The sequence below is a fragment of the Sphaeramia orbicularis genome, chromosome 6, assembly GCF_902148855.1.
Source record: "Sphaeramia orbicularis chromosome 6, fSphaOr1.1, whole genome shotgun sequence".
In the NCBI taxonomy this organism is placed as follows: Eukaryota; Metazoa; Chordata; class Actinopteri; order Kurtiformes; family Apogonidae; genus Sphaeramia; species Sphaeramia orbicularis.
Genome location: NC_043962.1, coordinates 40075350 through 40102851, shown reverse-complemented (window position 1 = coordinate 40102851; position 27502 = coordinate 40075350). Strand labels below are relative to the sequence as shown.

Here is a 27502-nt window from a genome sequence, read left to right as displayed (position 1 = left end):
AGACATTTGTTCGCTAGCAATGAAACACGTGAATTTCACATCACAGTCAGTACGTAGTATATTTTGACAAATTTACTGTTTTCTATGTGACTGGCACATGGCCGACAGACCAGAGGGACTGCTGTGAAAATGTCTTTAAATTAAATAATTTTATTTGAACAAAAACCAAAAAATCATTTTAGTCATTTAACCTGACAAAACATTTCATTCATGTGATGTGATCTGTCTGGCTCTGAATATTTGTTCATTTCAAACAACTTTTTGTTTTAAGACTTTTGAATATGTTTACATTAAATAAAACATTTTTAAAAAAAGGTTCTAAAATAAAACCCAACATTAGACATTTAAACTACAGAGTACAACTGATATAGGATATGATACAACTGAAATCTGAACAAACACGTCACCTTCAACTCAACACAAACTAATTCCGCTCTGTATGTGACACATCAAACTACAAACAACAACAACAAACAACAGGCCAACGCGTCAGCCAGTCTGTTCATACATCTGCATCCTTGTGGACAGGAGTAGTTGTGTGGTGGGGAGGGGGTTTCAGAGGGAGGTCTCCAGGCTGTGCAGGGGGCTCCCAGGACACGGAGGAAGCCCTGCTGAGTTCAGTGGAATCAGGGCGGGCCGGGCGCCGTCCTTGTGAATCTGAATGACACAGTCTGTGGTGTTGTTATTCTGGTTGGATGCAGAGACCAGTGGGGGCAGAGTGGTCAGTCCAGTGAGTGGCGGCGGAATATAGATAGAGTTGCGTTTGGTGGGGGCTTCGTCCTCGCCGTCAACCTCGTCGATCAGAGGGATCTGAGGGTCAGCGTCCTCGATGCGGAACTCGGGGTCATTCATGAAGTTGTGGATGGAGCTGCGGGACTCTGGTGTCTCCAGGCTTTCTAAAGGAGACACACGGTCCCTGAAGGCGTTCACCACACGGATCTGAGGACAAAGGACACGTCAGACCACTGTAGGGTTGAAGGGTTTGTCATGTCTGAGTCACTTTACACTTGCAAAGAGTATCTGAGTTTTCATGGTCTATGAATGTATCACAGTTTCGCAGTACCATTATTTACAGTATTGCACATTATTGTTATGATTTACACTGAACTGTAAAGAAATGACAACAGAATGGGCTTTTTTGGTTGAACAAACACTATTATCATTGGAAACTGAAATGGTTTAGGTTGCAGTCTGGAACGTTTGCACATACGTATTTGCTTACATGATATTTGTATGTCTGTTGTGCTACTTTTTGGCATAAGCTGACTGCATTTCTAATTCAACTACAGCTAGTGTTGTACATTGCTGCAGCTGTAGAAAGGTTAGGGATGAAGAACTTGAGAGTGTGAGGACTTTTGAAGGAAATCTGACCCACGTCTTTTATGTAGAAACAAATATAATGCGGTTGTTTTTATAGATCCTTATTGTTAGCCTCAGAACATAATTGCCTAAGTCACGTTTTTTGTTTTTTTTTCAGGACATAGTCAGTGATGAAAAAAGAAACAGCAGTGTTAGGAGAGTAAAGTTACACAGATATCACAATTTGGCCAGAAATATGACTTATGCTATGAGGTTAATGATATGTATCCACAGCTGCAACTACAGTATATGTCACATTGATGTTTAACTGCAGCAGAACACATACTGCCACGTCTTACCACATGCAGAGCTGCCATTTTAGTCCAACTGCTGTCTGCTGTTTATTAAAACTGTTAACATCTGTCATGCTCAGGTGGATGTTTTGCTGCAGTCCCTCAGACCCAGGTCACACGTAAGATTAAGTTACATGTTGGCTTATTCAATCCAAAGTAGACAACATTCAAAGGGGGATGAACTTATGTTAGTGGTGTATATGTATCCTAGGCCCAAGATCACCAATTCCACAAACATCCTCTGTGTCAGTATGTAGTCAGGAGAGCGTACCGAACTGAACTGGCTTCGTCCATGATGTGTTAAAATGCTGAAAAGCCCATTGAGCTACAGTGCATTAGGAACGCTTCAAAAATCATGGATGATTTGTTTTGCCTAAAACATGGAACCAAGGAAACAAATCCTGTAACATTTTAGTTTCCTGTAGATGAAGCGCAGGAAGTACATTGCCGCCCCACTGGCAAAGAACAACACGTGGTCTTTGTAAATAGAACTGACGTTGGTCTTCAGAAGTGAGGTTCAATCACAAGTAGTCACCCATGACGACACAAAGAGACATATACCAATGAGCAGATTCACTTCAGCTGAGTCAAACACTAGAAGTTTAGATGTACGATGAAGCACTTTAAGACACAATGTAGTATCCTTTAGTTTTATCAGAATCCAACAGTGTCAGCAATGAGTTTCATGTCTCTGCTCCATGTAATTTTTCTACAAATTGAATTCACTGTGTGGTTCAAAGACTACTGGCAGGTTTTAAGGTGAACCCAACTGAAAATATCAAAAATAAAACCACAAACCACTGGGAAGAACCGTCATTATCTGCATGTGACAAAAACACTGGTTTATGTTCATCTATAATGCTCTGCTGGGTAAATGCCCAGAATACCTCAGTAATTTCCTTTGTTAGCTCTAGTAGTTTCCATCTATGTTCCTCCAAGTGGTTGCTTTTGACTGTTCCCTGAGTTTTGAAAGACTTTGGAAAAACTATTTTCCTACCATGCACCATGGTTGTGGAATAGTCTTCAAAAACTGTAAAACTACACACATTAATTTCTGTTAATGATTTTAAAAGTATCATGGAGAATGTAGTGAAGGAGGAATGTCACTGTTTTTCTTGATATGGTTGAATAACTGTTTTGTGTTTTATTGTTCATTGTGTATCATGTATATGTTTTGTATTGTTTGGACTTTGTATGGCTGCTACCTTGGCCAGATCTCCCTTGCAAGTGAGATTTGTAATCTCTATGGGACTTAAATAAAGGTAAAATAAATAAATAATGTCAGGTCTGAACAGGGTTTTACATCAGCCTCACACAAGGAGAGTCAGTTATGTTCTAAAAACCTGCCTGAACATAACCTTGTTGTTACACCTACAGCTAATCATCCACAACTGTCTAATTTCTCTCGAACGTCAGGAAGGTCATGCTGCTGAGTCATGTTCTCTGTATGTCAAAAAAAGATACAGATAAAACCCACCTGAGTTTGGATACGGTTCAGGCTTCGACACCAGAGCATCTGGCCCCTCCTCAGCTCTATCTCAGTGTGGTCGATCTCATCTTTGTACTCCAGTTCGTCTTCTGATATCTGCTCCTTATGTTTGCCACGGCATCTTGCCTTCATGACCTTCAGCCACCTGCTGGGGATGCTGGATACCAGCTGAGAGGGACACAGACAGAATGTCATCAAGGTCACTTAGGTTCATGTGTGGCTTACATTATGTTTTTAAATGATGATAGGGATGAATTTGTTGTTATGTATGTACCAATAGGAAAAGTGTGAGCATCTATAACAAACATGTCTCACCTGGCCCCACAGTAGGCTGCCAACTCCTAGGAAGATACACCACAGCCACTGGTCAATGGTCAGCTTTGTACAGCTGAAGGCCTTCCCACCAAATTCCACAATGATCACCTACAGGAGACAGAGATGTGTCACACACAGAGCTTTTCTTCAGCCACTAAAATGCACCTGGTCAGTCTGCTGCAGGTCACCTGTACTAAGACGGTCCCCAGTATAATGAAGCAGAAAATGGGATTTCTGAAGACACCCTCAAAGACATTCCTTTCTCCATGGATCTTGCGGGCATTGAACTCATTGAAAATCTGCATCAGGACGAATGTGTTGAACACAATGGTGTAGTGTTCAGAGGGCGGAGAATGAAGGGGGGCATCCCTCCCGCTGTCGATGTCAAACAGCTGCTCACCTATGAAAAGGAAGGTCGGAGTTCACTGTAAAGGTCTGCAAATCCCTCAGTCCCTTCAAAACTAAGGCTGACCTAATCATATAGGGATTTACTGAAGGTAATAGTGATAACTGATGTGATTCAGTGCCTCTGACACTGTCTGACATTTACTGACCTACAAACAGCAGGGTGAAGATGACGGTAAGTTGGTAAATGGCATGCCCCAGGATATTCTTCATCATGGTGTAGGAGATGAGGGGTTTATTGCGGCCATATGGGCTCCTCTGCAGCAGGGCCTCGGTTGGAGGCTCTGTGGCCAGAGCCAGTGAAGCAAAGGTGTCCATGATAAGGTTCACCCACAACATCTGCACGGCTTTCAAAGGAGAGTCCTGCAAACACAGAGGATTGCTGAAGTGTCAAAACTAAGTTAAACAACTACATGAAAATAAATTCAACACTAACCAGGAAACATGGAAACACTAAACATGACATGACTGAACCTCTAATAATTTCTGGTCCATAAAATAAGTCACTGATAATATAAATACAATCACTAATTACACAGTGATATCTATTATTTCACTATTCACACAATAATTCAAATGTTTCTAAACTCATACGACATAAGAGCTGAACTGAATACAACTGAAATCCCAGCTGAACCTGAGCCTACATTCCATTCTGTTGTTTGTGGTGAAACTAAAACAGCCTCCAGCTGGAATCCTGCTCTCTCTAGTCACCATTTTATTAGTCCATTATTTTGGTAGCAGTGTGGGTTGAATCTCACCTGGGTGATGCAGGCTCCAGTAAATGCCACAATGACTGCAACCACATTTACAGTGAGCTGGAACTGCAGAAACTTGGAGATGCTGTCATAGATGTTTCTTCCCCACATCACTGCCTTCACGATGCTGCTGAAGTTATCGTCTGTCAGGATGATATCAGATGCCTCCTTTGCCACATCTGTCCCTGCAATACCCTAAATAACACAGCAGAAGTGTGTATTACAAAGCAAGTTCAACAAAGGAAATGTATTTGAGAATGAGTTGATACAGTGAATTATTTCAAAATTCAAAAAGCACGACCACCAATCTGAGCTGATAAAATAATCCATAACACGTAACCATAAATATAATTCTAATTTAACCACACACTGCAGAATGATGAAAGCAGCAGTTGTTACCATAGCAAAGCCAACGTCTGCTTTCTTTAAGGCAGGTCCATCATTAGTTCCATCTCCCGTTACTGCGACAACCTGCCTCTGCTTCACCACTGTGCTGTCAATGATACCTGAGAAGACAACACACAGATACACCTGAACAGACTCTCCTCCCACATCTGTCTGTGTTTTTGCTGGTCTGTAAAGTCTCCCCTGTCTGACTAGTGGAAAGTGTGTCTAACCTTTGACTAGTGTGTGTTTGTCCATTGGAGATGATCTGGCAAGGACTCTCAGCGTCGGCCAAATATTGTCAAAACGCTGCTGTTCAATCTGGAGACAAACATAATAAACATTAAAAAAACAGCATATAAAATAATATAATATATAAAAGCATTTTTCTCATTATTGAAAAACAAAAAAACAATTCAATCAAGTTCCAGTGCCTATAAAAACAAATTCATACACAATTTGACAAAAAACTGGAAACAAATTTCTATTAGGTTAATAATTAATTAAAATTATCTAATGAAAATAAGTAACTGCATAAATATCCACCCCCTTCTAGTCAGTATTTACTAGATGCACCTTTGGCCACAATTGCAGCATTAAGTCTGAGTGGGCAGGTCTCAATCAGGCTTGCACACATGAATTTTATGCCATTCTTTTTTGCAACAAGTGGTGCCAGACACAACAAACCCCGCCCCTCACATGTATTGTAGTTTATTTTGGCATGGATCCAGCTGATGTCATCATGTCTATGCGTGTGGTGATCAACTGCCTCTCCATATGTGTGCAATTTTGAAATAAATTGAAACAAAACTGATGTTTTTATAGACATGAGAAATTTTGCCCATTATAAGCAAATGGAAGAAGAAAAAATATTTTAAAAATTCATTAATAAAACTTCAACCTATGTTTCCCAAAATGTAATGACATCTATTCTCGGTCATTGGCAATCTATAAACTGAATTTGGTTTAATTCAACCAATAGTGTTGCTGCTACAGACATTTGAAATTTCACCCATTATAAGTAAATGAGAAAAAAGATTTTAAAAATTTAACTCAATTTTTTTAACTTTGACCTATTGTTCCCAAAATGCAACAAAATCTATTCTGGGTCACTGGCAATCTATAAACCCAATTTGGTAGGAATTCAACCAATAGTTGGACTTTTTCAAGTCCAACCATAAATTCCCCAGTGGATTGAGGTCTGGGCTTTGACTCGGATGCTCCAGAATAATTCACCTTTGTGTCTTCAAACAATTCCTGTGCAGCCTTATGTTTCAGGTCATTGTCTGGTTGGATTATAAATCTGGTTCCCCTGCAGATTGAATTAGATTGTTTTCCAGGACAGCTCTATATTGTGCTGTATTCATTTTACCTTCTACATTTACAAATTCTAGTTGAGATTATTTCCAACAGTGTCCTCCTCTTTTCCACTATCCCATAAAGCTTTGACAAGTGAAGAACCCAGGCCAACAGTTGTTGTACGCACAGTTGCTCACATCAGATTTTTTTCTTTGATATCTGTCCCCTGACCTATACTGTTTCAGTAACCATGGTGCAACTGTAGCCAGTAACACTGAGTAACCAGATACTGGACATCCCAGACACAGATGTCATTACACTCCAATACTACAAAGAGTTTATAGTAGACTCTTGTTAATAAGGTCAAATTATATTGGCTATAATTCAATTTATAAATAGGTTTCCAAAGCATCCCATGGAGGGAATACATTTTATTGGAAGATAGGTCCTATTTTGTTGGACCACAATGGAGCTAAAATGCAAAGTTAGCCTTATCATATTTGTATTAGACTGACAGAAGACAAACTGACCTCTCCTCGTTCGTTGTGGATCCGTCGGTTGAACTCTTTGCTTTCTAAACACAAATAGTCACTTCCGGGAGGCAGGATACCACATTTGGTGGCGATGGCCCGAGCCGTGTCAATGTTGTCTCCAGTCACCATGCGGACAGTAATGCCAGCCTTCTGACACTTCTTGATGGCGTCTGGCACCTGATGACCAAAAAACAAGTGTATAATGATGAAGAATGATTTTTTTCTAGTTTTTCTCAGCAATATTGAGAACAGAATATTGAGTCATTTCAGAGTAAATCACTGACTGTGTTTGCATTTACAACAGTATCCCAAATGCTGTGGGTCTTTCCTGTTTTTGTGTTTCTGCATGTAAACCTTTTACCCCAATTTCGGTAACCTGGATTCAACCATATCATGGTTTTGAGAAACTGATACACTCTACCTGGCACACTCCAATAGTATCTAGGGTACTGTTACATGTATACATCCTGGTAAGTGTCCCAGTTATTGACAGTGGCAGAAAACTGCACAGGTGCAAAATGACAGAACAGAAATACAATACAGCAGTGACAAAGATAATTATTAAGAGTCTAATCTACACCAGCACTAAATGAAAAGTGTTGTGAGATAACTTTTGTTATGATTTAACGATACGAATAAAATTTGATTGATTTGAAAGCATCTCACAAATGGAGCGATAAAGATGAAAAAAATTAAATATACTTGACAGATTAGAAGGAAAAAGCATTGGAAAGTTGACAATTTCAAGTCCGTAGTAAAACAACCAACAGGACGTCAACTTCCATGAAACAAATGTGGAGTTCAACCAGCCAAGCCATGTTGGAAAATACTACAGGAACATTGGCATGTGTATCAGCATCAACACCAGTCACTGAACTCTTGAATTCCATCATAACAGCCGTCTGTCATCAGTCATGGCTGTGCATCCACAACCTCCTCCCTGTCTTATAATGTGACACTGACAAAACAAGAGGTGGAGGACATGTTTTCCCCAATGATCTGGTCTCCCATTGATGGCAGTAGATGATTTCTATTAAAACACATCCACAAGGTGGTCTTGGTATTTATTAGTGTTAAGTCTGCTGTAAACTAAAGTGGCCTTGTTTTCTGTCACCACAGTAACATAAAACTTTGATTAAGTTTCAGATTAAATAAACACATTGTGCTGTTAACATCACAGGTGTCAGCACAAAAAGCAGCAGTAACATGAGTGTTAAGATTCCTCTGTATGCCATGTAAATGCCACATCCCAAATATAACCAATACTTGGATCAGTATCATAACTGGGATATTAGTGTGCATGTACACACGGTCATTTACTAAATCATGTTGGTCCTGAGATTTCCTGCTCTGTGGTGTTTGACAAATGTGGGCGTAGATTACTAGAGGTCTGACATCTGTACTTTAACCTGAAGTTGATTTTATTTATGAAATTATTTATGAAGTATTTTTGATTGAACCCAAATGGCTCTTCTAATAATTTTTATGTGTGGCATGGATAGTCCTGAAAAGCAGAAAAAGTAAAGCTTGTGTTGTTGTGAATGTATTTGCTTTCATTGCATCATCCTGTCTGTGCCGCTCACAAACCTCAGGTCGCACAGGGTCCTCAATGCCAACTACAGAGATGAACGTGAGTCCGCTGAAAATCTGAGGCTCATTTTCCCAGTTTGGCTCTTCTTCAGTGGGAGGAAAGTCTCTGTAGGCAAGGCAGATAGTCCTCAGTCCCTCAGACGACATTGACTTGATGACATTCTTCTCCAGGTCGGCTCTGACCTGAGGTTTCATGGCTATGGCCTCACCACTGGCTGATAAGATCTTAGAGCAACTGCACAGACAAATAGATGATTAGATTTTACTTCAGATCCTTATGACACACACATCTGTACAGAAAAAGTGGTAAACATACTTCTTTAGCAGGATGTCTGGCGCTCCCTTGCAGAACATTCGGTAACCACCATCATGGTTCCTCACCACAGTGCTCATACACTTTCTTATAGAGTTGAAGGTGTACACCTTGATGAATCTCTCCTCAGGGACTTCATTGCGAATACTCTGATAGTCTCTACGTAGGTTAACGATGAGCCCAAGTAAGGCACATTCCGTCTTGTTGCCTACCTGACGAGGCAGCCCACCCTCCTTCTCTGGAGGCTGCAGGGAGAGCAACAGACAGGAAATTAAACTGCATATTTCAGATTTAAAAAATGAGTAATTTGCTTTACATGGTGTGAGAGTTAGACAGATGCAGACATCACTTATCACTGATTAAGCAAACAGACAGTGTCATTAAGACAAATGACACCAAGGAAAAACATGTATGTACAGCTGCAGTGACTGATACTTTGTTAGCACCACAGAGCAAAAATCCCCAAATTACTTTTCAACATACTGTTGTGTGAAGTGGTCTGAAAGGACATGAGATTTCTGCATCCATTCCTTGTCTGTGTCTCTGACTGTAGAAAATTGACTAATAAGAACTCGATTTTGGTTTTTCACCGATACTTTCAGAAAGGTAGGAGGGTGACTGAGATGCAAGCTGGATGGGACTCAGCTGCTCAACTTTATGTCTATGCAGAGTGTAGTAAGATGTGTATTTTCAAATTACACCATTTTCCTCTGATTTTGGATCTAGAATGCACTAAACTAGTCTACATTAAGATTTAATGACAGGTAGCAAATTAAAGGAAAAACCAACATAAGTGTCTGAGTACGGTTGTAGTTACACCAAGTGCCCTGGGAACCGTTTCCAGCGCTCTTTGCCCTTGATTCTATCATTTGTGATTTCTAAGGCAAGTATTCTTCCAAATAATCTTCCCACATTTGGTGTTTTGATAGTTCTCAAGTGTCGGTCAAAAAAAATCTCCCAATTGTGTTCAGTTGGGTTGAGATCTAGAGTCAGCAATAGCCACAGCAATGACTCACAGCATTTTCATCAGGTCATTCAGTGAGCCTTTATGAATAGGGACAGTCCTATTCCTTCCTTTTATTTGTCATCTTTCTGTATATCACAGTTCAGAAAACAGCCTGGTTTATATAAAGACCTTTCATGCGACATAGATGTTGCTTGCAGTGACATAATGAGTCCTGAGCTTCTGCGGCAGCTCTCCAAACTGACCTGCTCTCTCAGCCAAATGCTTAGCTAGGTGCACTTCCTGAATGGAGGGCTATTTTTATAACTTACCATAATCTTGGTGGTATAGGCGCTGTTGATCGCGATACCTCTGACGAGCAGGTCCAAGATGTTGGGGGGGATCAGGTCTGGCTGTGGCATCTTCTTATAGTACTGTCCTGCTATATGGGCCTGCACCACTGTCATTTGGTTCATGGTGAGCGTGCCTGTCTTGTCAGAGCAGATGGCTGTAGCGTTACCCATCGTCTCACAGGCATCCAAGTGACGCACAAGGTTGTTGTCCTTCATCATTTTCTGATCAAGGGAGAGAAACATAGAGCAAATATTAACCACATGAAGCCCCTTGAAAATGAGATGATAGATTTCAGGGGGTTTAATTTGAACCCATAAAGACCCAGTGCTACTTTTGTGGCAGTTCCAAATTTATTTTTCTCTCCATTTAACCTTTCTTAACCTCTTAAGACCCAGCTATGAGTTTTCTGTCCATGTTTGTGGACAAGAGTTTCACAGCTTTATTAAAAAAAACAAACAAAACAAAACAAAAAAAAACTGTCCACCACAAAGGACATTCCATAAAAAAAAAAAAAAAAAATCTGCATCTGGAAAAACTGTTGCATCATGATGTTTCCAATATAGGCAATTATCTAACTGGGAAAAAAGCCAAAATTTGTACTTTGCGGGTCTCAGGAGGTTAAGAGATTTATCACCATTTATCATAAGATTATCTCTCTATTTTGCATTTTTTTTCAGTGAAAAACAGGTATTTTGCTATATTTAATTACTGATCATGTACTTTAATCATCATGCTGAGATTAAATTTAAGGGTTATTATATCAAAAACAGAGAAGACTTAAGAAAAAGTGACTTTTTAAGTAAAATACATCATTAACTGAACATAAACCTAGTGTCTCCATCCATTTTCATTGATCCAACTCCATGGGTTTTACTGGTAAATCAATGTTGTAGAAGATGACAGTGTTTCCACGTTCACTACGGAGCCTCTAAACATCCAAATGATGACCATGAAAAGATGACAAACCGTATTTTACACCAATTATTTACATAGATTGATAGGATTCATGGATCAACAGGTATTAAACACTTTACATCAGTAGATGCTTTTGGTCACTGTTGGATATTTGGGTCTTTATGGGTTAAAAAAGACATGTTAATCTCAATCACATTTTCAGTTGTTTAAATGAAGAGAAACAACATGAGCTGACTGTGTGGACTGTGCTGGTGTATACATACAGACCTTGACTGAATAGGCCAGAGAGATAGTGACAGCCAGAGGGAGACCTTCAGGTACAGCCACCACCAGCACTGTCACACCGATGATGAGGTACTTAACCAAAAACTGAATGTATATGGGCACACACTCTGTGGTTGGTGATAGTCCTTGAACTGCAAAAGTGTCTATTGCAAATCGAGTAATCAGGATGATGACAGTGAGAAGCGACATAAACAGACCTGAAAAAAACAGAGAAACCGACTTTAGTCCAGTAGCAAGACTGAAAACAGACTATATAATGAAATTAGTGTTTTGAGAGATCTTTCCAAAAACTCTCAGTCTGTCAGTAGTAGCTGGCTGCAGCAGATGTCATAAATCCAAACCCTCAATGTTATTCAGTTTGTCTTCAGTTAAACTAAAAACTCAAAGCTCGCATCAAATAATTTCTGGATGGTTTGGGGAATTTTATGTACAGGGTGTCCCATAAGTCTCCATACATAGGAGACATAATACATATGGTTCTAACATGTATTTCTTTATATTTCTTCTTTATAGTTCTTCAGCAGTGGAGGACACGCATTGAAATGTGTTCCCGACAAAATGGCAGTCATATAGAGCATATTATATAAATAAAAATGGTTTATGTCAAGAAACGTTTATTTTTCCTATGCATGGAGACTTATGGGACACCCTGTAGATTTGAACAGTTAATGTTCATATTGTCATTTTGCAGGTGACTGAGAGTGGTCATGACCAATCACAGTCTGGAATCCATCAGACACAGGTGGCCGGAGCATGTTACATCTCTCCTGCATATTGTGTCACATAAGCAACATGGCAACTCCTGTGACTATAAGGAAATGTTCCCACTGTGTTCATTTTAGATATAGTTTACGAGATTAATATACATAGTGTTAATCAAATAAGGGATGGGTGTACAGACACAGACATTAGAAAGAAATAAAGCAGAGAGATTTACATCATACCCTCTTCTTATTTTAAATCACTTGCAGCCAGTTTAATCCAGGGTTATGTTAGTTTTACATGTAAATTATATTCATCACTGAGGCGTAGGACAAGATAAACTGTGAAACTTAGACAAATGATGACAAAAGATTTTAACAGGTAGCTGCTGAGCCATCCAGTGTCAATAAAATATCCAAAATTTCTGAATCTGAATCCTTAGCCCTGCAGCAATATAGGCATTAAGTTACATCCCTTTATGATCTGGTGACATGCATCTCTACAGAGTGGTTGTTTAAGATTCCCAAAATGCTTAACTAAACATTAATAGGCCAGTATACTGTTTATTTGGAAAAAGCAGAGTAATGATGGCTCTCCCATGGTGATATTAACACCAACTCTCTGATTCGTACCTGCTCGGCCAATCTGTACTGCCAGTTTGGTCAGCTTCCCTTGGAGGACTGACTTCTCCTTTGGTGGATTGGCTTTCTTCTTTTTTGGTTCTCCATCTGAATTTAGTGGTTGCATCTCTGCATTACCTTCGTCCTTCTTTTTTCCTACAAAACACACAGGACATTATTAGAACATCCTGTTTTACTGCAATGTGGTCAGGTTAGTTCAGCATTTTTCAACCTTGGGATCGGGTTGGGGTCGCCTGGAATTCAAATGGGGTTACTTGAAATTTCTAGTAATTGATAAAAAAAACAAACAAACAAACAAACTTGCTAATAAAACATATATGGTGAATTGAGAGAGACAATAACAATACATAAAAGACATGACAAACTCTGAAGCAGAAAACTTAAGTACTGTGGTACTGTTTATCTTTCAAATGTTCATTGTGGCTGGTTTCAGATGCTGCAGCTCTTTCATAATTCATAGTTTGAGTTATTATTTGTTCAGTATTAATTGTCAGCCTTTTAAATCCAAGCTGGACTGACTGTACATATCTTGACCAAGGAAAATAAAATTCTCCCTTTGTGCAGTAATCTACACCTGGCTTTTCTGCCTCCGTCCATAATAATATACATTATATAGCCTAAATGTCGTCTAAAATTAACGTTTATTTGCAACATAGTACAGCAAACTATTACATGATCAAAAACAAATAAATGTTAACAAAAAAAAAAAAAAAGTCTCAGTTTTGAATGTCTGGGGTTGCCAGAAATTTGTGATGTTAAAATGGGGTCACGGGCCAAAAAAGGTTGGAAACCACTGAGTTAGTTAGTGTTAACGATACTGGTCAGTGAGGTCAATTTCATTTACTGTATAAACCCATAATACTACAGTTTATGCCAGTTTAAACTAATTCAATATGAGACTTTTTAAGAATATCTGGTTATTAAGCCATGACATCACTTCCTATTTCTGGATGAAGTTCTTCTGTGTTCAATCTGCTGCAGTACTGTGTCCCTGAGTCCATAAAACATCCAGCTTTTCATTCCACCACTTTATATGTGGTAATAAAGCACAGACGAAGCGGATGAGACTGATAAGTGAGTTACAAGTCTTAATAAAAAGGCAAAAAAAATTAAATTGGGTGCTAACTTGTTAGCTACCACTGCATCTGCTAAATTAGATCTTTATGGGCTCCACTGATGTAGAAAATGGCTTTTATGACTTGCAACTTCTTCACACTTCATGTTTGGCTCATCAGCCTTTTATTTGAGTTGTCCAGTTCCCACTTGGGGAAGTAACAATTCATGTCAACACACAGCTGAACACAAAGTGTGAACTCAAAATGGTACCTCACAAAAGAGAGGTTAGAGTAAACCAGCATAAGGGCTCCTCTCGGTTTAGACATGGAAATTAGTTTCAAGGGGCTGTGATGTCAGACTTACCAACTGGATAAGACTAAGATTATGAATCTAATTTAACACATATTCAACATCAATACTGGCAAAACACAGCATAGATTATATGAAGTCTGATTTTTGTCTGAGACTTACATTTGTACAGTAAATATACAGCAATACTAGATGATGGTGGTTTGGGGTTTATTGACTTCACATAAACTGTAGCTCTAATGTGGCTCTGGAACCAAAAGTTCCAAGGATCAATTGGTTTTTAATTAGTTGTTTTTATCAGACTTCAACCAAACACTAAATTCAATGTTCTCAAGTCTGGTCTCAGTACTCTGTGATGAAGTATTGTATCTATAAAACTATATCTAGTTTTTTAGACCACTCTCCACATTATCCTGTTGTGATGTAGTGTGTCTGTCCAGGCTGCACAGTCATCATTAGTGGTTATTGATTCTACTCTTGCTTTGTTACAGCGTAATTAGTGTTTTTTTCCAAACATATTTAAAAGCAAGAACACAAGTAATGCATTTTCATTAAAAATTTAAATAAATTTTACCATGTGTGATTGGTCAGATGGTGATAGTAAATAGTTGTTGAAAATGCACAAAACTTTAATGTAACATAGAGCATCCATGACTGTAGCCAAACCGTCAATAAAAAGCAGAGAAGTAGAAAAAGTGGGGTCAGTAGTGAGATCTACCAAACTAAATCAAATGTCCCGTTTACTGACAGCATCATCTATATACTTAATACATCAGTACAGGAACAAAAAACCCACTTGAATGTGAGTGCGAGGATATCTGCAGGTGTGTATATGTACTATGTGTGTGAGTGTGTGTGAGTGTGCTGATCCTTGCTCAGTAACGAGGTTATTAGTGGACAAGCAGGCAGCAGCAGGGAGGAGAAGAAAGCAGCTGCCAAGCTTAAGGCCGATAATCTGGTTGTTCCTAATCACCATCAACGGAGTCAGGAGCACCTGCTGCTGCCGCTCAGACCACACAGACACACAGAGACACACACATACCCGCCTGGGAAGTTACAGGAGTCGTAATGTTGAACCCAGTATACACCATGCACCCCTGTTCTCCAACAGAATTCACTGTGGCCAGAAAAACCTTTAACTACACTAAAATGGATTTCACAGATTAATTCATAGATTATGGTGCCAAGGCTGTTCTGCTAAAAACAGTGACAAAAAACCCATTAAATGACAAATTAAAATACCCTGATCCACACCCTACAGAAGATTGTCAGGAAAACACCTTCAACAAGCATGCATCAAGGGTCTTTAAAGGCAAAGTATGTAACATTGCCCTAAAAACAATATATAGACTCATAAAATAATAATCTTTTGCAGCCACCAGTCACTTTTTTACCCTCCTGTCAGTGTATGATAGTGTATTTAAGTGCAGAAGCCCTACCCCCTGCCTGTATTTTCTATTTTCCTCTGGTTTTGCTGTGTTTGAAACCCTTTTGAGCCTCAGCTTCTCAATAGTCACTTTGCAACTCCAACTAATAACAGCATGCAGGGACAGGCAGAACAATGTATAAACAGCTCTGGTTTTCTCATTTACTGCATTGCTGAGATGCAATGCATACATTTTATGTTTTATTTCACATCTTATCCTCGTTATCTACACATGCACAACATTCAGTAGAACACCAGTCCCAGGAGTGAAGATTCAATAGCCTTGTTTACAAACCCGTTTGAGAAATGTTATATAAGTAACAATTATAAATAATATAGCCATAACAAATATTATATTTAATCTTGGAGGATAGGTCATTTATGAAGCAGACTAAGTACTTCTATGAATAATTATAATATAATAGTAATACACTGCAAATGAGCATTTGCTACAAAATACTTCAGTGCTTGCATATGTTTCCTGTTCTCAATTTATGTATGTGCATAACACAAATAAATCCACAGATAAACTCACTGTGAAGACATTACAGAGTCAGAATGATGAGACGCTCACCTTTTTTGTCTTTCTTTGCTTTTTTACCTGTAGATTAAAAAAAAAAAAATCAGCTTCAGTTATTCAATCACAAAACATTAATAAAACATTGAAAGGAAAACAAACATTTATATCATAGCCACAAATTCACATGGAGGTCTGAACTTTGATTTGGCTGCTCCAGAATATTCAAAATGTTGTCTTTAAACCATTTCCATACAGCTTTTGTAATATGTTTCAGGTCATTGATCTCTGACTTGACATTAACTGCTGCTGAAAGGCATGATACGGTCACCACCATGCTTCACGTTCATGGATGGTGTGTGCGATGATCTGTCAGATTTACACATATGCCATATTCCTTCCTTTTGTTAATGATGGAATTAAATGAACTTCAGTGGATGTTGAAGGATTTGGAATTTTTACTGTATTGATTCCTTGACCCATACTGTTGAATATCCCTTTCTCTCAACTGGTTGTGCAGCATCAATAGTGATTAACCAGTTATGAGACCTTCCACACTATCCAAAGGGATGTATACTTTCTTAGGAACTGTACAGTACACACTATTGTTTTCACCTTTTTTACAGTCTAACATTTCCAATTCTTTCGTATTTTTGGAGGTTCAAAGCTGTATGTATTCAAGGAATGAGGTTTACTGTTCAGTGTGTATAATAGATAGAGATGTAACAGCAACCTGCATTCTAATAACAGCGGATAATGATAGCACAGTGCCCTAGCTGTAATTTAAAGATAAAGGAGCAAAACAAAGCACCTGTGAGCTTCTTGGAGTCTTTCTCCCCTGAATTCTTGACATGACCAGACTTTCCGGTCAGAGCGCTCTCATCAGTCTTCAGATCATTGCCTTGAATCAAGACACCATCAGTAGGGAGGAGGTCACCTGAAAATACATCAGCCCACCATAATAACACCCATAAGGTAAAACACTTAGTTTCTAGCAAAAAGATGATAGCAGGCATCTGAAAAGCCGTAGAAATAAAAATGAACATGTCTGAATCAACACTAAAGTGAGATTTGTAATGAAATATTTTGATACTCACTGCAGTACTATACAGCATGTCTCACATTACTCAGGAAATATAAATTAGTTTTTCTGTAAAATATTTGTTGTTAAAGCTTAAAGAGGCAGTATTTTTGGTCAACTGGACAAAAATTCCACAATAGCCATCGAGTATATTATCCTTCACTTGGTAGCTCACTTCAACAAAAGATGTTAAAGTTGTTTCTTGACGAAACTACAGAAGTGTCACACACTTACAAAGGTGCACTAAGGCTATAGAAGCAAAAATAGCACAGTGCACAGTCCACGCTGCACAGTTCATTTGAGGCTGTGCCAAACCATGGTCAAGTGCGCCTGCCACTGATGACGCACTTGGATCAAGATGGACCTTTTTCACACCAGACATTTTGGCTTGTACAAGTAGGTAAAGCACAGGTGTTACTGATAACATTAACTGTGGCTATTTGTCATTAGCTGCCGAGCAGGTCATTCCAGTGAACCAATACACACAGTTACAAGGCCTGAAACTGATCAAGGTGTGATAAAGGACATATCTTGACAGTCAAATTCCCTCTCTCTACACAGACTCTCTTTCCACAGTGATTAAAAAATCATATCATGACAAAAATTATAATGCCATGCCTGAATAGAGATATTTTAGTTGTATATCCTGCATTCCAAGTATAGAGAACAGGTTCAAAGACAATAAAATATAAAGTTCAATGCAGGCTCTACTAAAGAAAATGTGTTTCCATTTGAAAACATGGACAGATTTATACAACAGCAGGTGGGGACTATTAAAAACTAACCTTAATGTAAATGTAATGGACGTTTGACTAATTATAAATTTGTTCACCATGTTCATCTGTGAGAAAAGCATCTGGATTCCAAAATACAAATATACGGCACTGACCATTATGAGTTTTCAAGTTACCCTATGACAATTGGTTTACCCTCAAAAACTCATGAGGAATGCACATCATAGCACAACCAAATGTACCAGGCAAGAAATTGAAACGTGTCAACTTCCAGTTTTTGAAAAAGAGAATGACATAAAGTTACCTCACATGTTCAAATACAGGCATTTCAGTGGTGAATAAGTAATAATAAATTACCTCTGATACTTTGAACTGAGGAACATTTTCACCGATTAAATACTTTTACCTTGGTAATATTATCAATGCAAGTCTTTATTTGTAACAGAAAAGTGTGTTGTATTAGTACTCTTAAGGTGGTCAAAAATGTGTATACATCTTCCACCACTGCTGTAAACGTCATCCTTTAGTTCTGTGTCATAGGTACATGCTATTTTAACTATCATGTTTATAATTGTATTGATTAATATGGTCAAGGTAGCTTTAAAATTTCAAGATTCATCTATAATAAAACAATTATTCAACTAAAAAAATCCCTATTGTTTTCATTCAAATATGGACCAAACACACTGATAATAAAAGTGTAATATCATATATCAAGAACAAGTGATATTTTGCGTAATCACACTGAGACTCTCATTCTGTTGCAACCTTAGTATCTACTGTGCATCCTTATCATCACCTGTAGGTTTATTTTTGGTAATAATGCTGTATGAGTCTAAATAATACTACTAGTAAAAAAACATGTTAACACACATACTTTATCAACACAGTCAGTGTGGACTTTGTACAGCTCAGCGTGTGAAGTGGATCGTCTACTAATCCACTAATCCATATGTCAATGTGTCACAAACTGCTTCTGATAGTTGAGTCAATGTGTGTCTTTAGTGTGTATGAATGAGTGAATGTGAAACCACTGTGATCACCTTGATCTTCTTCACCAGCACCAAGCAGCATGAAGATGATTCCAGTCTGGGAGTTCACACCCACAGCAGTGACCAACATCTTTCCAGAGCCCTCCATCACATGGGTACCTGAGAGATAGGAAGGTTGTTATTTCTGTTTGCAGTGTAAGTTATGAAACACATTTCTTGTGTCCAGAAGAGGGATCCTCCATTGGTGCTCTTTGTAAAGTTTTATTTTTTTCATTTGCTATAAAGACTGTAAAAAAATGTGATTTGATGTTTTGAAAACACCTGACAATATACAGTACCTAAAAAAAATATTCACTCCCTTGGATGTTTTCCCCTTTTATTGCTTTCAAAACTGGAATCATGGTCAATATAATTTGGCAAAGAAAAAAATCTTAAAAGTGAAAACAAATATCTTCATAGTAATGCACATTGAAAGTTCAAAGGCTTACACACAAAGAAGCTCAATTTTACTCCATTCTTTTCTCCAACATTACTGAAGCTGTTTTAGGTTGAATCGTGATTTGGTCTGAAGAGCCTTTTTCAAGTCTAGCTTCAGGTTCTCCGTTGGAATGAGGTCTGGACTTGGCCACTCAAGAATATTCACCTTGTCTTTAAACCATTTTTATATTCCTAATTTATTTATTTTTTTATATTTATAATCTATACAACATTTATGCAATTATTTTACATCATACATTTGTAATTAACTGACATTACTGTGTATGCATTTGGTTTCACTTTAACATGAAAGATGTTTTGAACTTTTTTTTTTCAAAAAGCCAAATTATGTTGACCATGTTTTTATCTCTTGTAGAATAAAAGTGAAAACCATCCAAGGGGGTGAATTTTTTATTTTATTTTTGGAGGTTCAAATCTGTATGCGTTCAGAGAATGACTTTTACTGTTCAGTGTTTATAATGCAAATTTAGACAGAAATAACAGCAACAACTGATAATGACAGCACAGGTCACAGTGATCCTAACTGTAATTTGAAGATAATGGAGTAGAAAAAGCACCTGAAAGCATCATGGGGTCTTTGTCCACAGACTTTTTGACATGATCAGACTCTCCAGTCAGAGCGCTCTCATCAGTCTTCAGATCATTGCCCTGAATCAGGACACCATCAGCAGGGAGGAGGTCACCTGAAAATACACCAACGCATTTAAATAATATTCATCAGGTAAAACACTTAGTTTCCGCCACAAAAGAAGATGGCAGGCATCTGAAAAGCTTTGCAAATAAAACTGAAAATCAACACTAAGGCCAGATTTTATGGAACTGCTTCTCATAGTATTATATGTCTGACATTGCTTGAGAAATCTAGGTTTATTTTTCTATTTCTAAACTTACATAGGCTGCATTTTTGGTCAATTGGACAAAAAATACACAATACCCATTGAGCATATGTAACTGACTTGGTGGCTCATTTCAAAAAAAGACATTAAAGTTATTTCTAGATGAAACTAGTGTAATGGGCTGGTGTATAAACATGCACTAAGGTTATACAAGCACAGATGTAAAGTAAAAATGTACTGAGACCATTTTATCTGTGCACTGGGCATTGCATAAAAAATGAGAGCCCCATGAAAAAACCCTTTAACTGACCCTTTAACACAGTACATTTCAGTGTAATTCAGAAAGTGTTTTGTTTTCTCACCGTATTTGATTTGTGCGATGTCTCCCACCACTATCTCAGACACTTTGATCTGAGTCACCTGTCCTCCTCGGACTACCGTGAACTTCTGCTCCTGTTCTATTCGGCTCTGAAGGCCACGGAACTGCTTGTCTTTAGTCCAGTCATTGAAGGCTGTCACCAGAACCACGCAGACCACCGAAAGAAGAATGGCAGCGCCTTCAATCCACCCAGTCTCCGCCTCATCCTCGTCCTCCACACCACCCACCGCCTCCCCGCAGTCTGAACACACAGGGTAGTTTTAGAAATGTTAGTTGAAGCCCCCTTTACACCAAAACATTTCAAACTCACAGGAAGTGACACACTGCACAGTGAGGCAAAAAGTTAAATCTAATCATGACCCAGACTCTTGGTCTCTAATGGGATTTGCATTTAGACATGCGAACTCAACAATTTCCTTGCTGATTCTGAAATGATTATGGTTGGACTTGGATATTCAATTGGTGGGTAGAGATTGGTGTTTCAATTTCAGAATTTGAATATTCACTTTTTTAAATTGTAGAGTGATAATAAATTAAAAAAAAAAAAAACCCTCATAAACTCATTGCATAGATAACACAGACAAATGATTTTTACCTCAAGCTAGGCTTTAATTTGAAGCTAATGCTATTTTGATAAGGTCATGTAAGATGATGAAGTGAGGCTGAAAATGTTTGTTTATTTTCATTTCATACACTTATGACAGAAGGAAATAATAAGGGCTTAGAGTGAGGAATCTGAAAAGGTGTTTCTAGCTGTGCAGGTAACAGAGGAGTTTGTTGAAGATGTTAGAGTGGGTGAATGGGTCCCTTAAACAGACAGCAAAACACCTTATAAACCAGACACTGATACAACTTTGGTGACTGACAGCAGCTAAAAACAGCCCACAAGACAGAAACTCTGTGGGGCTATGGGATTTTAGAGGCATTAAGTTTCAAACAGAAAAGTATTTGTGGAAATTTAAGTCACAACAATTATGAAACTGTAGTTCAGCTATGATGATTATATTTTTAATTAATCTGCAACTCACAAGTGTGCTAAACCATGAGGGCAGAACCCTATGAAACACAGGTCAATTATGGTTCATGATACCTCTAGTTATCTTCAGTGAGTAGGTATAGGTAGGTACAGTAGGTATAGGTATTTGGTATATAATAACCAAACTCTACCAGATTTTTCACTTTTTACTGCTCTGAGTGCAACTTAACTGTTTTCATAACATATTACAAGACAGTGAACACGTGGAAATACAAGTAAAACCTAGAAATTGTACTGTACTTGAACTATAGAATGCTACTGGCCTGCAATGTATCCAGTAGTTTCTACTGATTCTCACAGTAGTGACTAATCTCTGTTGCCAGAACATTGATTTTGAACATTGAGTGAAGCATCCCTTCATTCACACAAACTATACTCACAAAAGGCACATCTTTAGCCTGATGCTTCATCTCCGTAATTTCAAATACTGTGTTGATCAAGTATTTTCTGTCACTGATTGAAATTATTTCACAATTGCATTGTTCAGACCCAATGGTCGCAGTGTTTTAGTAATCTCCTCTATCACTTTTGGAAGACAAATAATAATATATAAAATGCCTCATGTGGTGTTGTGAACATGGAAAATGGGCACATAATCTGTGTCTCTCCTCTGTCTTCATGTCTGTCTTTATGAATACATACCCTCTAAATTCATTCTGTATATTAATTCTTGTTTTGATCAAGTTATTTTTGCAGAATATTTCTATTAAATGCAGTCATGCCCATAAGTATTTGTACAGTTACACACATTTTGTAACTGGGTCTCTGCACACCACCACAGGGGGCTTGTAGCAATCCAGATGTGACTGAAGTGTGGGTTTTCAACTTTAATTCAGGGATTTTAACAAAAATGCAAAATATTGCAAATATTGTATGAATTGTAACTATTTTTAATGTAGTCCATTCATTTTCAACAACCCAAGATAACTGGATAAACTCATACTGTTAAAAGTATGAAGACTGTTTTTAATACTGGGATGAAAATCCTGAGGTTTGGAGCCCATGGACATCAACAAACACTGAGTTTCCTCTCTGGAGATGCTTCACCAGGTCTTTACTACCCCAACCTTCCGTTGCTGTTTGCATGTCTATCTGCCCTCAATGTGCTCTTCAGTAACTGGAAATCTGCTCTTTTGAGTTGAGATCAGATTGGACACTGAAGAACATCCTATTTCTTTACCTTCAAAATCTATTGGGATGTTTTTGCAGGATGCTTTTGGTTATTATTCATCTGCAATGTGAAATGCCATCCTTTCCATTTTCATCATTTGTCTGAATCTGAGCAGAGAGGACAGACCTGTATACTTTAGAATTCATCCTGTTATTTCCATCACCGGTCACATCATAATAAACACCAGTGACCCAGTTCCACTCTCAGCCTTACATGCCCATGTTATAACACTGCCTCCACCATGACTGACATGGTATGCTATGGGTCTTGTACTGTTCCTCTCCGTCTCCATACTTTTTTCTTCCAATCAGTCAGGTAAAAGTTCGTCTTGATTTTGTCTGTTCAGAAAAATTTAGTCCAGAACTGGGTAGGCTTTCTAACCTGGCCTTCCTGTGTTTAAGTGTTAACAGTGGTTTGCACCTTGTAGTCAACCCTCTATATTTACATTCAACTGATAATAACACACTTATCTCCTCAAGTGTCCTCTGGACTGGGCTAGATGTTGTAAAAGGGTTTTTCTTTGCCAACAAAATAATTCTGTGATCAGCCTCTTAAATTGTCTTCTGTGATCTTCCAGTCCTTTTTAGTTTTGCTGAACTCATCTACAGATTCATTTTCACTACGTAACAGATAGATTTCTTTTGTTTTTTCAGTCGAATGACACCCTCCCACACTTTGACACATCTTTGGACCTTATATGCAAATGCTAATTCAACATTTGGATTCAACTCCAGATCTTTCTTCTGCTTAATGTGGCACAAAATAATGAGGGGACAGGCCATACCTGGCAATGTCCAGTTATTTTTGAACATGAGAATATGTTTAAAATGGTTGTAATTTCTAAGTGGTTGATATTATTAAATATTTTTGTCAAACCCCTTTAAGGCCACACTTCAGTAACTTCTTGACTGCTTCATTTTAAATTTAATGTGATGGTGTACAGAGGAGAAATAATAAAACTTGTGGCATTGTCCAAATAGTCATGGACCTGACTGTATGCCACATTAATATTCAATAATTTCTAATAGAATAGAATAGAATAGAATAGAATAGAATAGAATAATAGTCTTTATAATTTTCATGACCATGTCTGTGAAATCAGTGACAAAGGCTATCACAGCTTTGTGAGACTTAACTACTTAACTGTGGAAAAAATAAATGTTTTTTTTTTTTTTTACAAATAAGAGGCCACTTGAACATAAAAGAATGTGAGTTTTGTACGGTACTGCTGACAACACTGATGGTCATGGAAAGGACTAACAATACAATGGACATCTGATCACCTGACAACCATGGTACATACAGCTTCATGTAAAAGATGAATGGATGAACTCACGTTGTGTATCACCATCTGGCGGTTTGTAGAAAGAAAGGCATAATGAAATGATGGCTGCCACTTGCAGAAAGATAAGTGTTGCATCCTGAAGGGCTTCCCACACTAACTCCAAGAAGGTTCTTGGTTTTTTAGGTGGTATGATATTCAGTCCAAATGCTTGTTTTCTCCTCTCGATGTCCTCTGGGCTTCCATCTAAGCCTGTAGGAGGAGACACATAAACAGGATTATTTAAAGTCTAATGGTTCACATGTTGGCAAGTCTGAAGGATAAATTCAATATATTGCATAAGGAGTGATGTCCCATTAGCTGAACCTTGCTGTGTCTCATGAATGTCGACAACAATATCTAGCTACTTTGATTCAACAAATATTTAACATCAAGTCAGGAACAAATGATGTGGTTAAGCCAAGCCTTAATCAAGCCAACACAAACAATAATGTAAACTAATCCAAGGAGGCATTTTTGGTTTCTTATGATACATGGAAATATAGTTGAAAATTGTACAACTGTAAAAACAATATAATGTCAGTGGTATACTGTCTTACTCAACACAGAACACAACCGTGTTCATTTTACTGTGTATTTTAGTTGGATGTTGGAACAGAAAGCAAACTGCTTTGCATTTAGCCGAACATGCATGGACATGTTTGGGTTGGGTCCCTGTGGACCCACTGCAGCTGGTGCTATCTGAAAATGAAAATATGAACTCAGTGTGTTACTCTGACCAAATCCTTTCCTTTACATGAATAGGATCATGCTGAAAGGTAAAGAAGCTTCCTCTAGCTATTGGCATGATGACACACAGTGCAATGTGATAGATTTTCAGCTGATTTCAAGCTGCTGCTGACATTTTCCTTCTCTATGTCTGCAGGGGGTGAGAAACTGAAGGTGTTTATTGAGTGCATGCAAGATGGACAGACTGAATGAATTATTGATAAGGAGCAAAATGTCAGAGGACATAAGAGAGCCCCTGAGATGATCCATATCTTTATTTCACATGTCTTCAACAAATGCTACCACATGTGATCCCATCCAAACACTTAAGACCCAGCCCAGTCATGGCTTCATTTCGTCATGTAATGTGTCACACAGGACAACAACTGGCATGAGAAACTATGACAGACAAAATATCAGTGATGTGAAGGTAGGACATGAATCCACTGAAACCATCTGGTACCACAGATAAACCTGTGGTAAGAACTGAAAATTAAAAATGAAGTTAAAAGGACATGAGTACCACACCGACCCTCACCCCTACTTACCCTAACTAACCCCTACCTCACCACTCCAACTAACACAATGTGTCCATTTGGCCCTGAAGTTGCTGAGGAGCAGAACACTACCAACAGAGACTGCAGGTCACAGATGACTTAAACAAACACATAATCAACACTTCCTCTGGCAAGACTTCAGGTTAGACTGTCTGTGGTTGGTTCAATGATGCCCACATCAGCAGGGGGAGGGGTCTGAGCCACACCACAGTTGTTATAACTGAAGTGAAGTGTATCTAAATTGATGTTCAATTTTAGAATCATGTTATTGATGCTGGGACCCTGAAAATGGCACTGAAGGCGTATGTGTGACAATAGACACTGAACACACATTTATTTACCTTCGACAGGTGACGTCCGCAGCCTGGAGCATAGGCCATGAACATCTTCATATTCCTCCTGAATCTTCCTGTGCCCCTGCTCTCCTCTGAGCTGCATAAGAGTACGCAGCTCCTGTATAGAGCAGCTGAACTCTGGCTTGTAGTTGGCCATGACTCTGTCCTCTGGGGCGTGATACAGGCCTTGCCCAAAAATTGAGATTCAGTGGCCACCCTGAGGAGATCCACCTTGACAGGGACTCTGTGACTGTGGGAGGATGGATAAAAGACTTTAGGTTTAGAAGGAAAGTAGATATTAAGGGAGGGGAGTTGGTACTGTTTCTACAATGGTGGGGTTTATCTATTTATAATCAAATGCAGATTAAAAATGACTAAAATGATAATATGTTTTAATATCTAAACAGTATTAAATAGAATGGTAGATTTTCTTTGCAAACATGATGTATATTTTAGCATATTTAATTTCATATTTCACAGACAGAATAATAGTTAAAAAGACTAAAGAATGTATAGAATGTAGACTACCTTATAAACTATTGATTTCATATCAAATTTGACAAATACAAGCATGCATCCATTGTAAAATGGCAATTGCAGATAAAACACATTATCAACCTAAAAAACAGAATTTAACTGATTTATATTTAGGAAAATATTGCATTAGTGTGGTTCAGGACTTGAAAAATCATTGCTTGTTATGTATAAACTAAACAGAAAGCCCCTCTTATTGAACTCCTAGCACTCTTTATATCAGACGTTTAAAAGGCAGAGGTTAGTGGAGCAAAAAAACAGATACATCAAGTTTGTTAATGCATTAGGAACACCTTTATTTGCTTTTTAAACAAATGTGTTTAGTGACGTTATCTTTGTTTTTTACCCTGTATTGGCCTGTTTATTTATTAAATTTTACCATTTTACACTGCTCTGTCTTATTGTTTTTGTTACAATGAAAGATTTGACAGCAGTGAATTTGACTATGTTTGTTTATGTAGGTATATGTTGTATTTTTGTTGTATTTCTTACTGACTGCTGTCTGAGCTACATTGACCCTCACAGACTTTTGTTATTTGGTATTCCAAATGTACGGTAAAAACATAAAATCTTTGAGCTGAAATCAAGTCTGAGAATACATGAGTATATCTGTTGGTGTGTGAACTAAAAGCATTTGTAATTGTCCCTCATAGGTTAGGTTGTGACCTCTGTGCCTTCAGCAGTAATCTGTGTCAATCAGTCAGCCCAGAACTAATCTGAGTGAGAGAAGCAGCCTGTTTAAGGAGGAGGAAAAGAAATGAGCTGAACAGAAGTCAAGATGGTTACACTAGTCAATAAAGCTCTCCTGCTTACTTCACAACACTAAAGCTTCATTAATTTCATTTAGCTAATTAACAACAGTTGAAAACAAAAGAGAACCCATGAACAAAAGATGAAACTAAGGATTGATTTAAATAATCACCTTGAGAATTAGATTATTTTACAGAAGATACAACTGATTTATTTTATTTACATATTACTCGTGCTAGAATTACATGGAACTACACAAACTGTACCTTTGTCAATAAGCAGAATAAACTTAGCAGCCAGCTTTCCACAGTATGGAAACAATATTAAATAGAGTATCAGCTGTATGTAAGAATGAAGGCTTTACTTACAGAAACTTCCCCCATCGCCTTGTGTTAGCAGGAGCAGGTATTAGTGGCGGTCCGATTACACTGAGCAGCGTCACACACAGATCTCCAGAAACAGCCCATAACCCAGCCACAGCTCCAAAGCCAGCAGCCTGCAGACCCACTCCAAGACCACAATTTACTCCCAAAAACTGCCTGTTGTTCACACTTTTAGTTTGACCTTCAGCAAGCTTGCAGTCAGCAGCAACGCTCCATCGGAGAAAAAAACAGGAGCTGGCTAAATGATTATCTGAGGAAAGCCTTGCTTAATCTAATTAGA

General features: G+C 38.2%; 1 protein-coding gene across 1 annotated transcript; it reads right to left on the bottom strand.

The window, feature by feature from the left end:
* Positions 1-130: 130 nt before the first annotated feature.
* On the bottom strand, positions 131-27502 carry LOC115420642 (plasma membrane calcium-transporting ATPase 2-like). The gene is made up of 22 exons (XM_030136040.1): positions 27208-27502; positions 25562-25805; positions 23950-24147; positions 20390-20647; positions 19749-19874; positions 18745-18852; positions 16698-16823; positions 15944-15970; positions 12570-12713; positions 11218-11432; positions 10014-10256; positions 8742-8983; positions 8423-8660; positions 6833-7012; positions 5237-5324; positions 5019-5125; positions 4623-4814; positions 4011-4224; positions 3645-3856; positions 3457-3564; positions 3130-3309; positions 131-939 (listed from the first exon to the last, which is right to left on the bottom strand). The coding sequence occupies exons 2-22, from the start codon at positions 25710-25712 to the stop codon at positions 556-558; spliced, it is 3741 nt and encodes a 1246-aa protein (XP_029991900.1). The 5' UTR covers positions 25713-25805; positions 27208-27502; the 3' UTR covers positions 131-555.

What these genes read in the sequence shown, in the direction of transcription:
- LOC115420642 (XM_030136040.1), bottom strand. Translation starts at nt 25,712, where the DNA reads ATGGCCAACTACAAGCCAGAGTTCAGCTGCTCTATACAGGAGCTGCGT. An exon ending in AGCAAAGAAAGACAAAAAAG is followed by an intron (nt 12,714 to 15,943) that starts GTGAGCGTCTCA and finishes TGTGTTTTGTAG; the next exon opens with GAAAAAAGAAGGACGAAGGT. An exon ending in CAGACGTTGGCTTTGCTATG is followed by an intron (nt 4,815 to 5,018) that starts GTAACAACTGCT and finishes TGTGTTATTTAG; the next exon opens with GGTATTGCAGGGACAGATGT.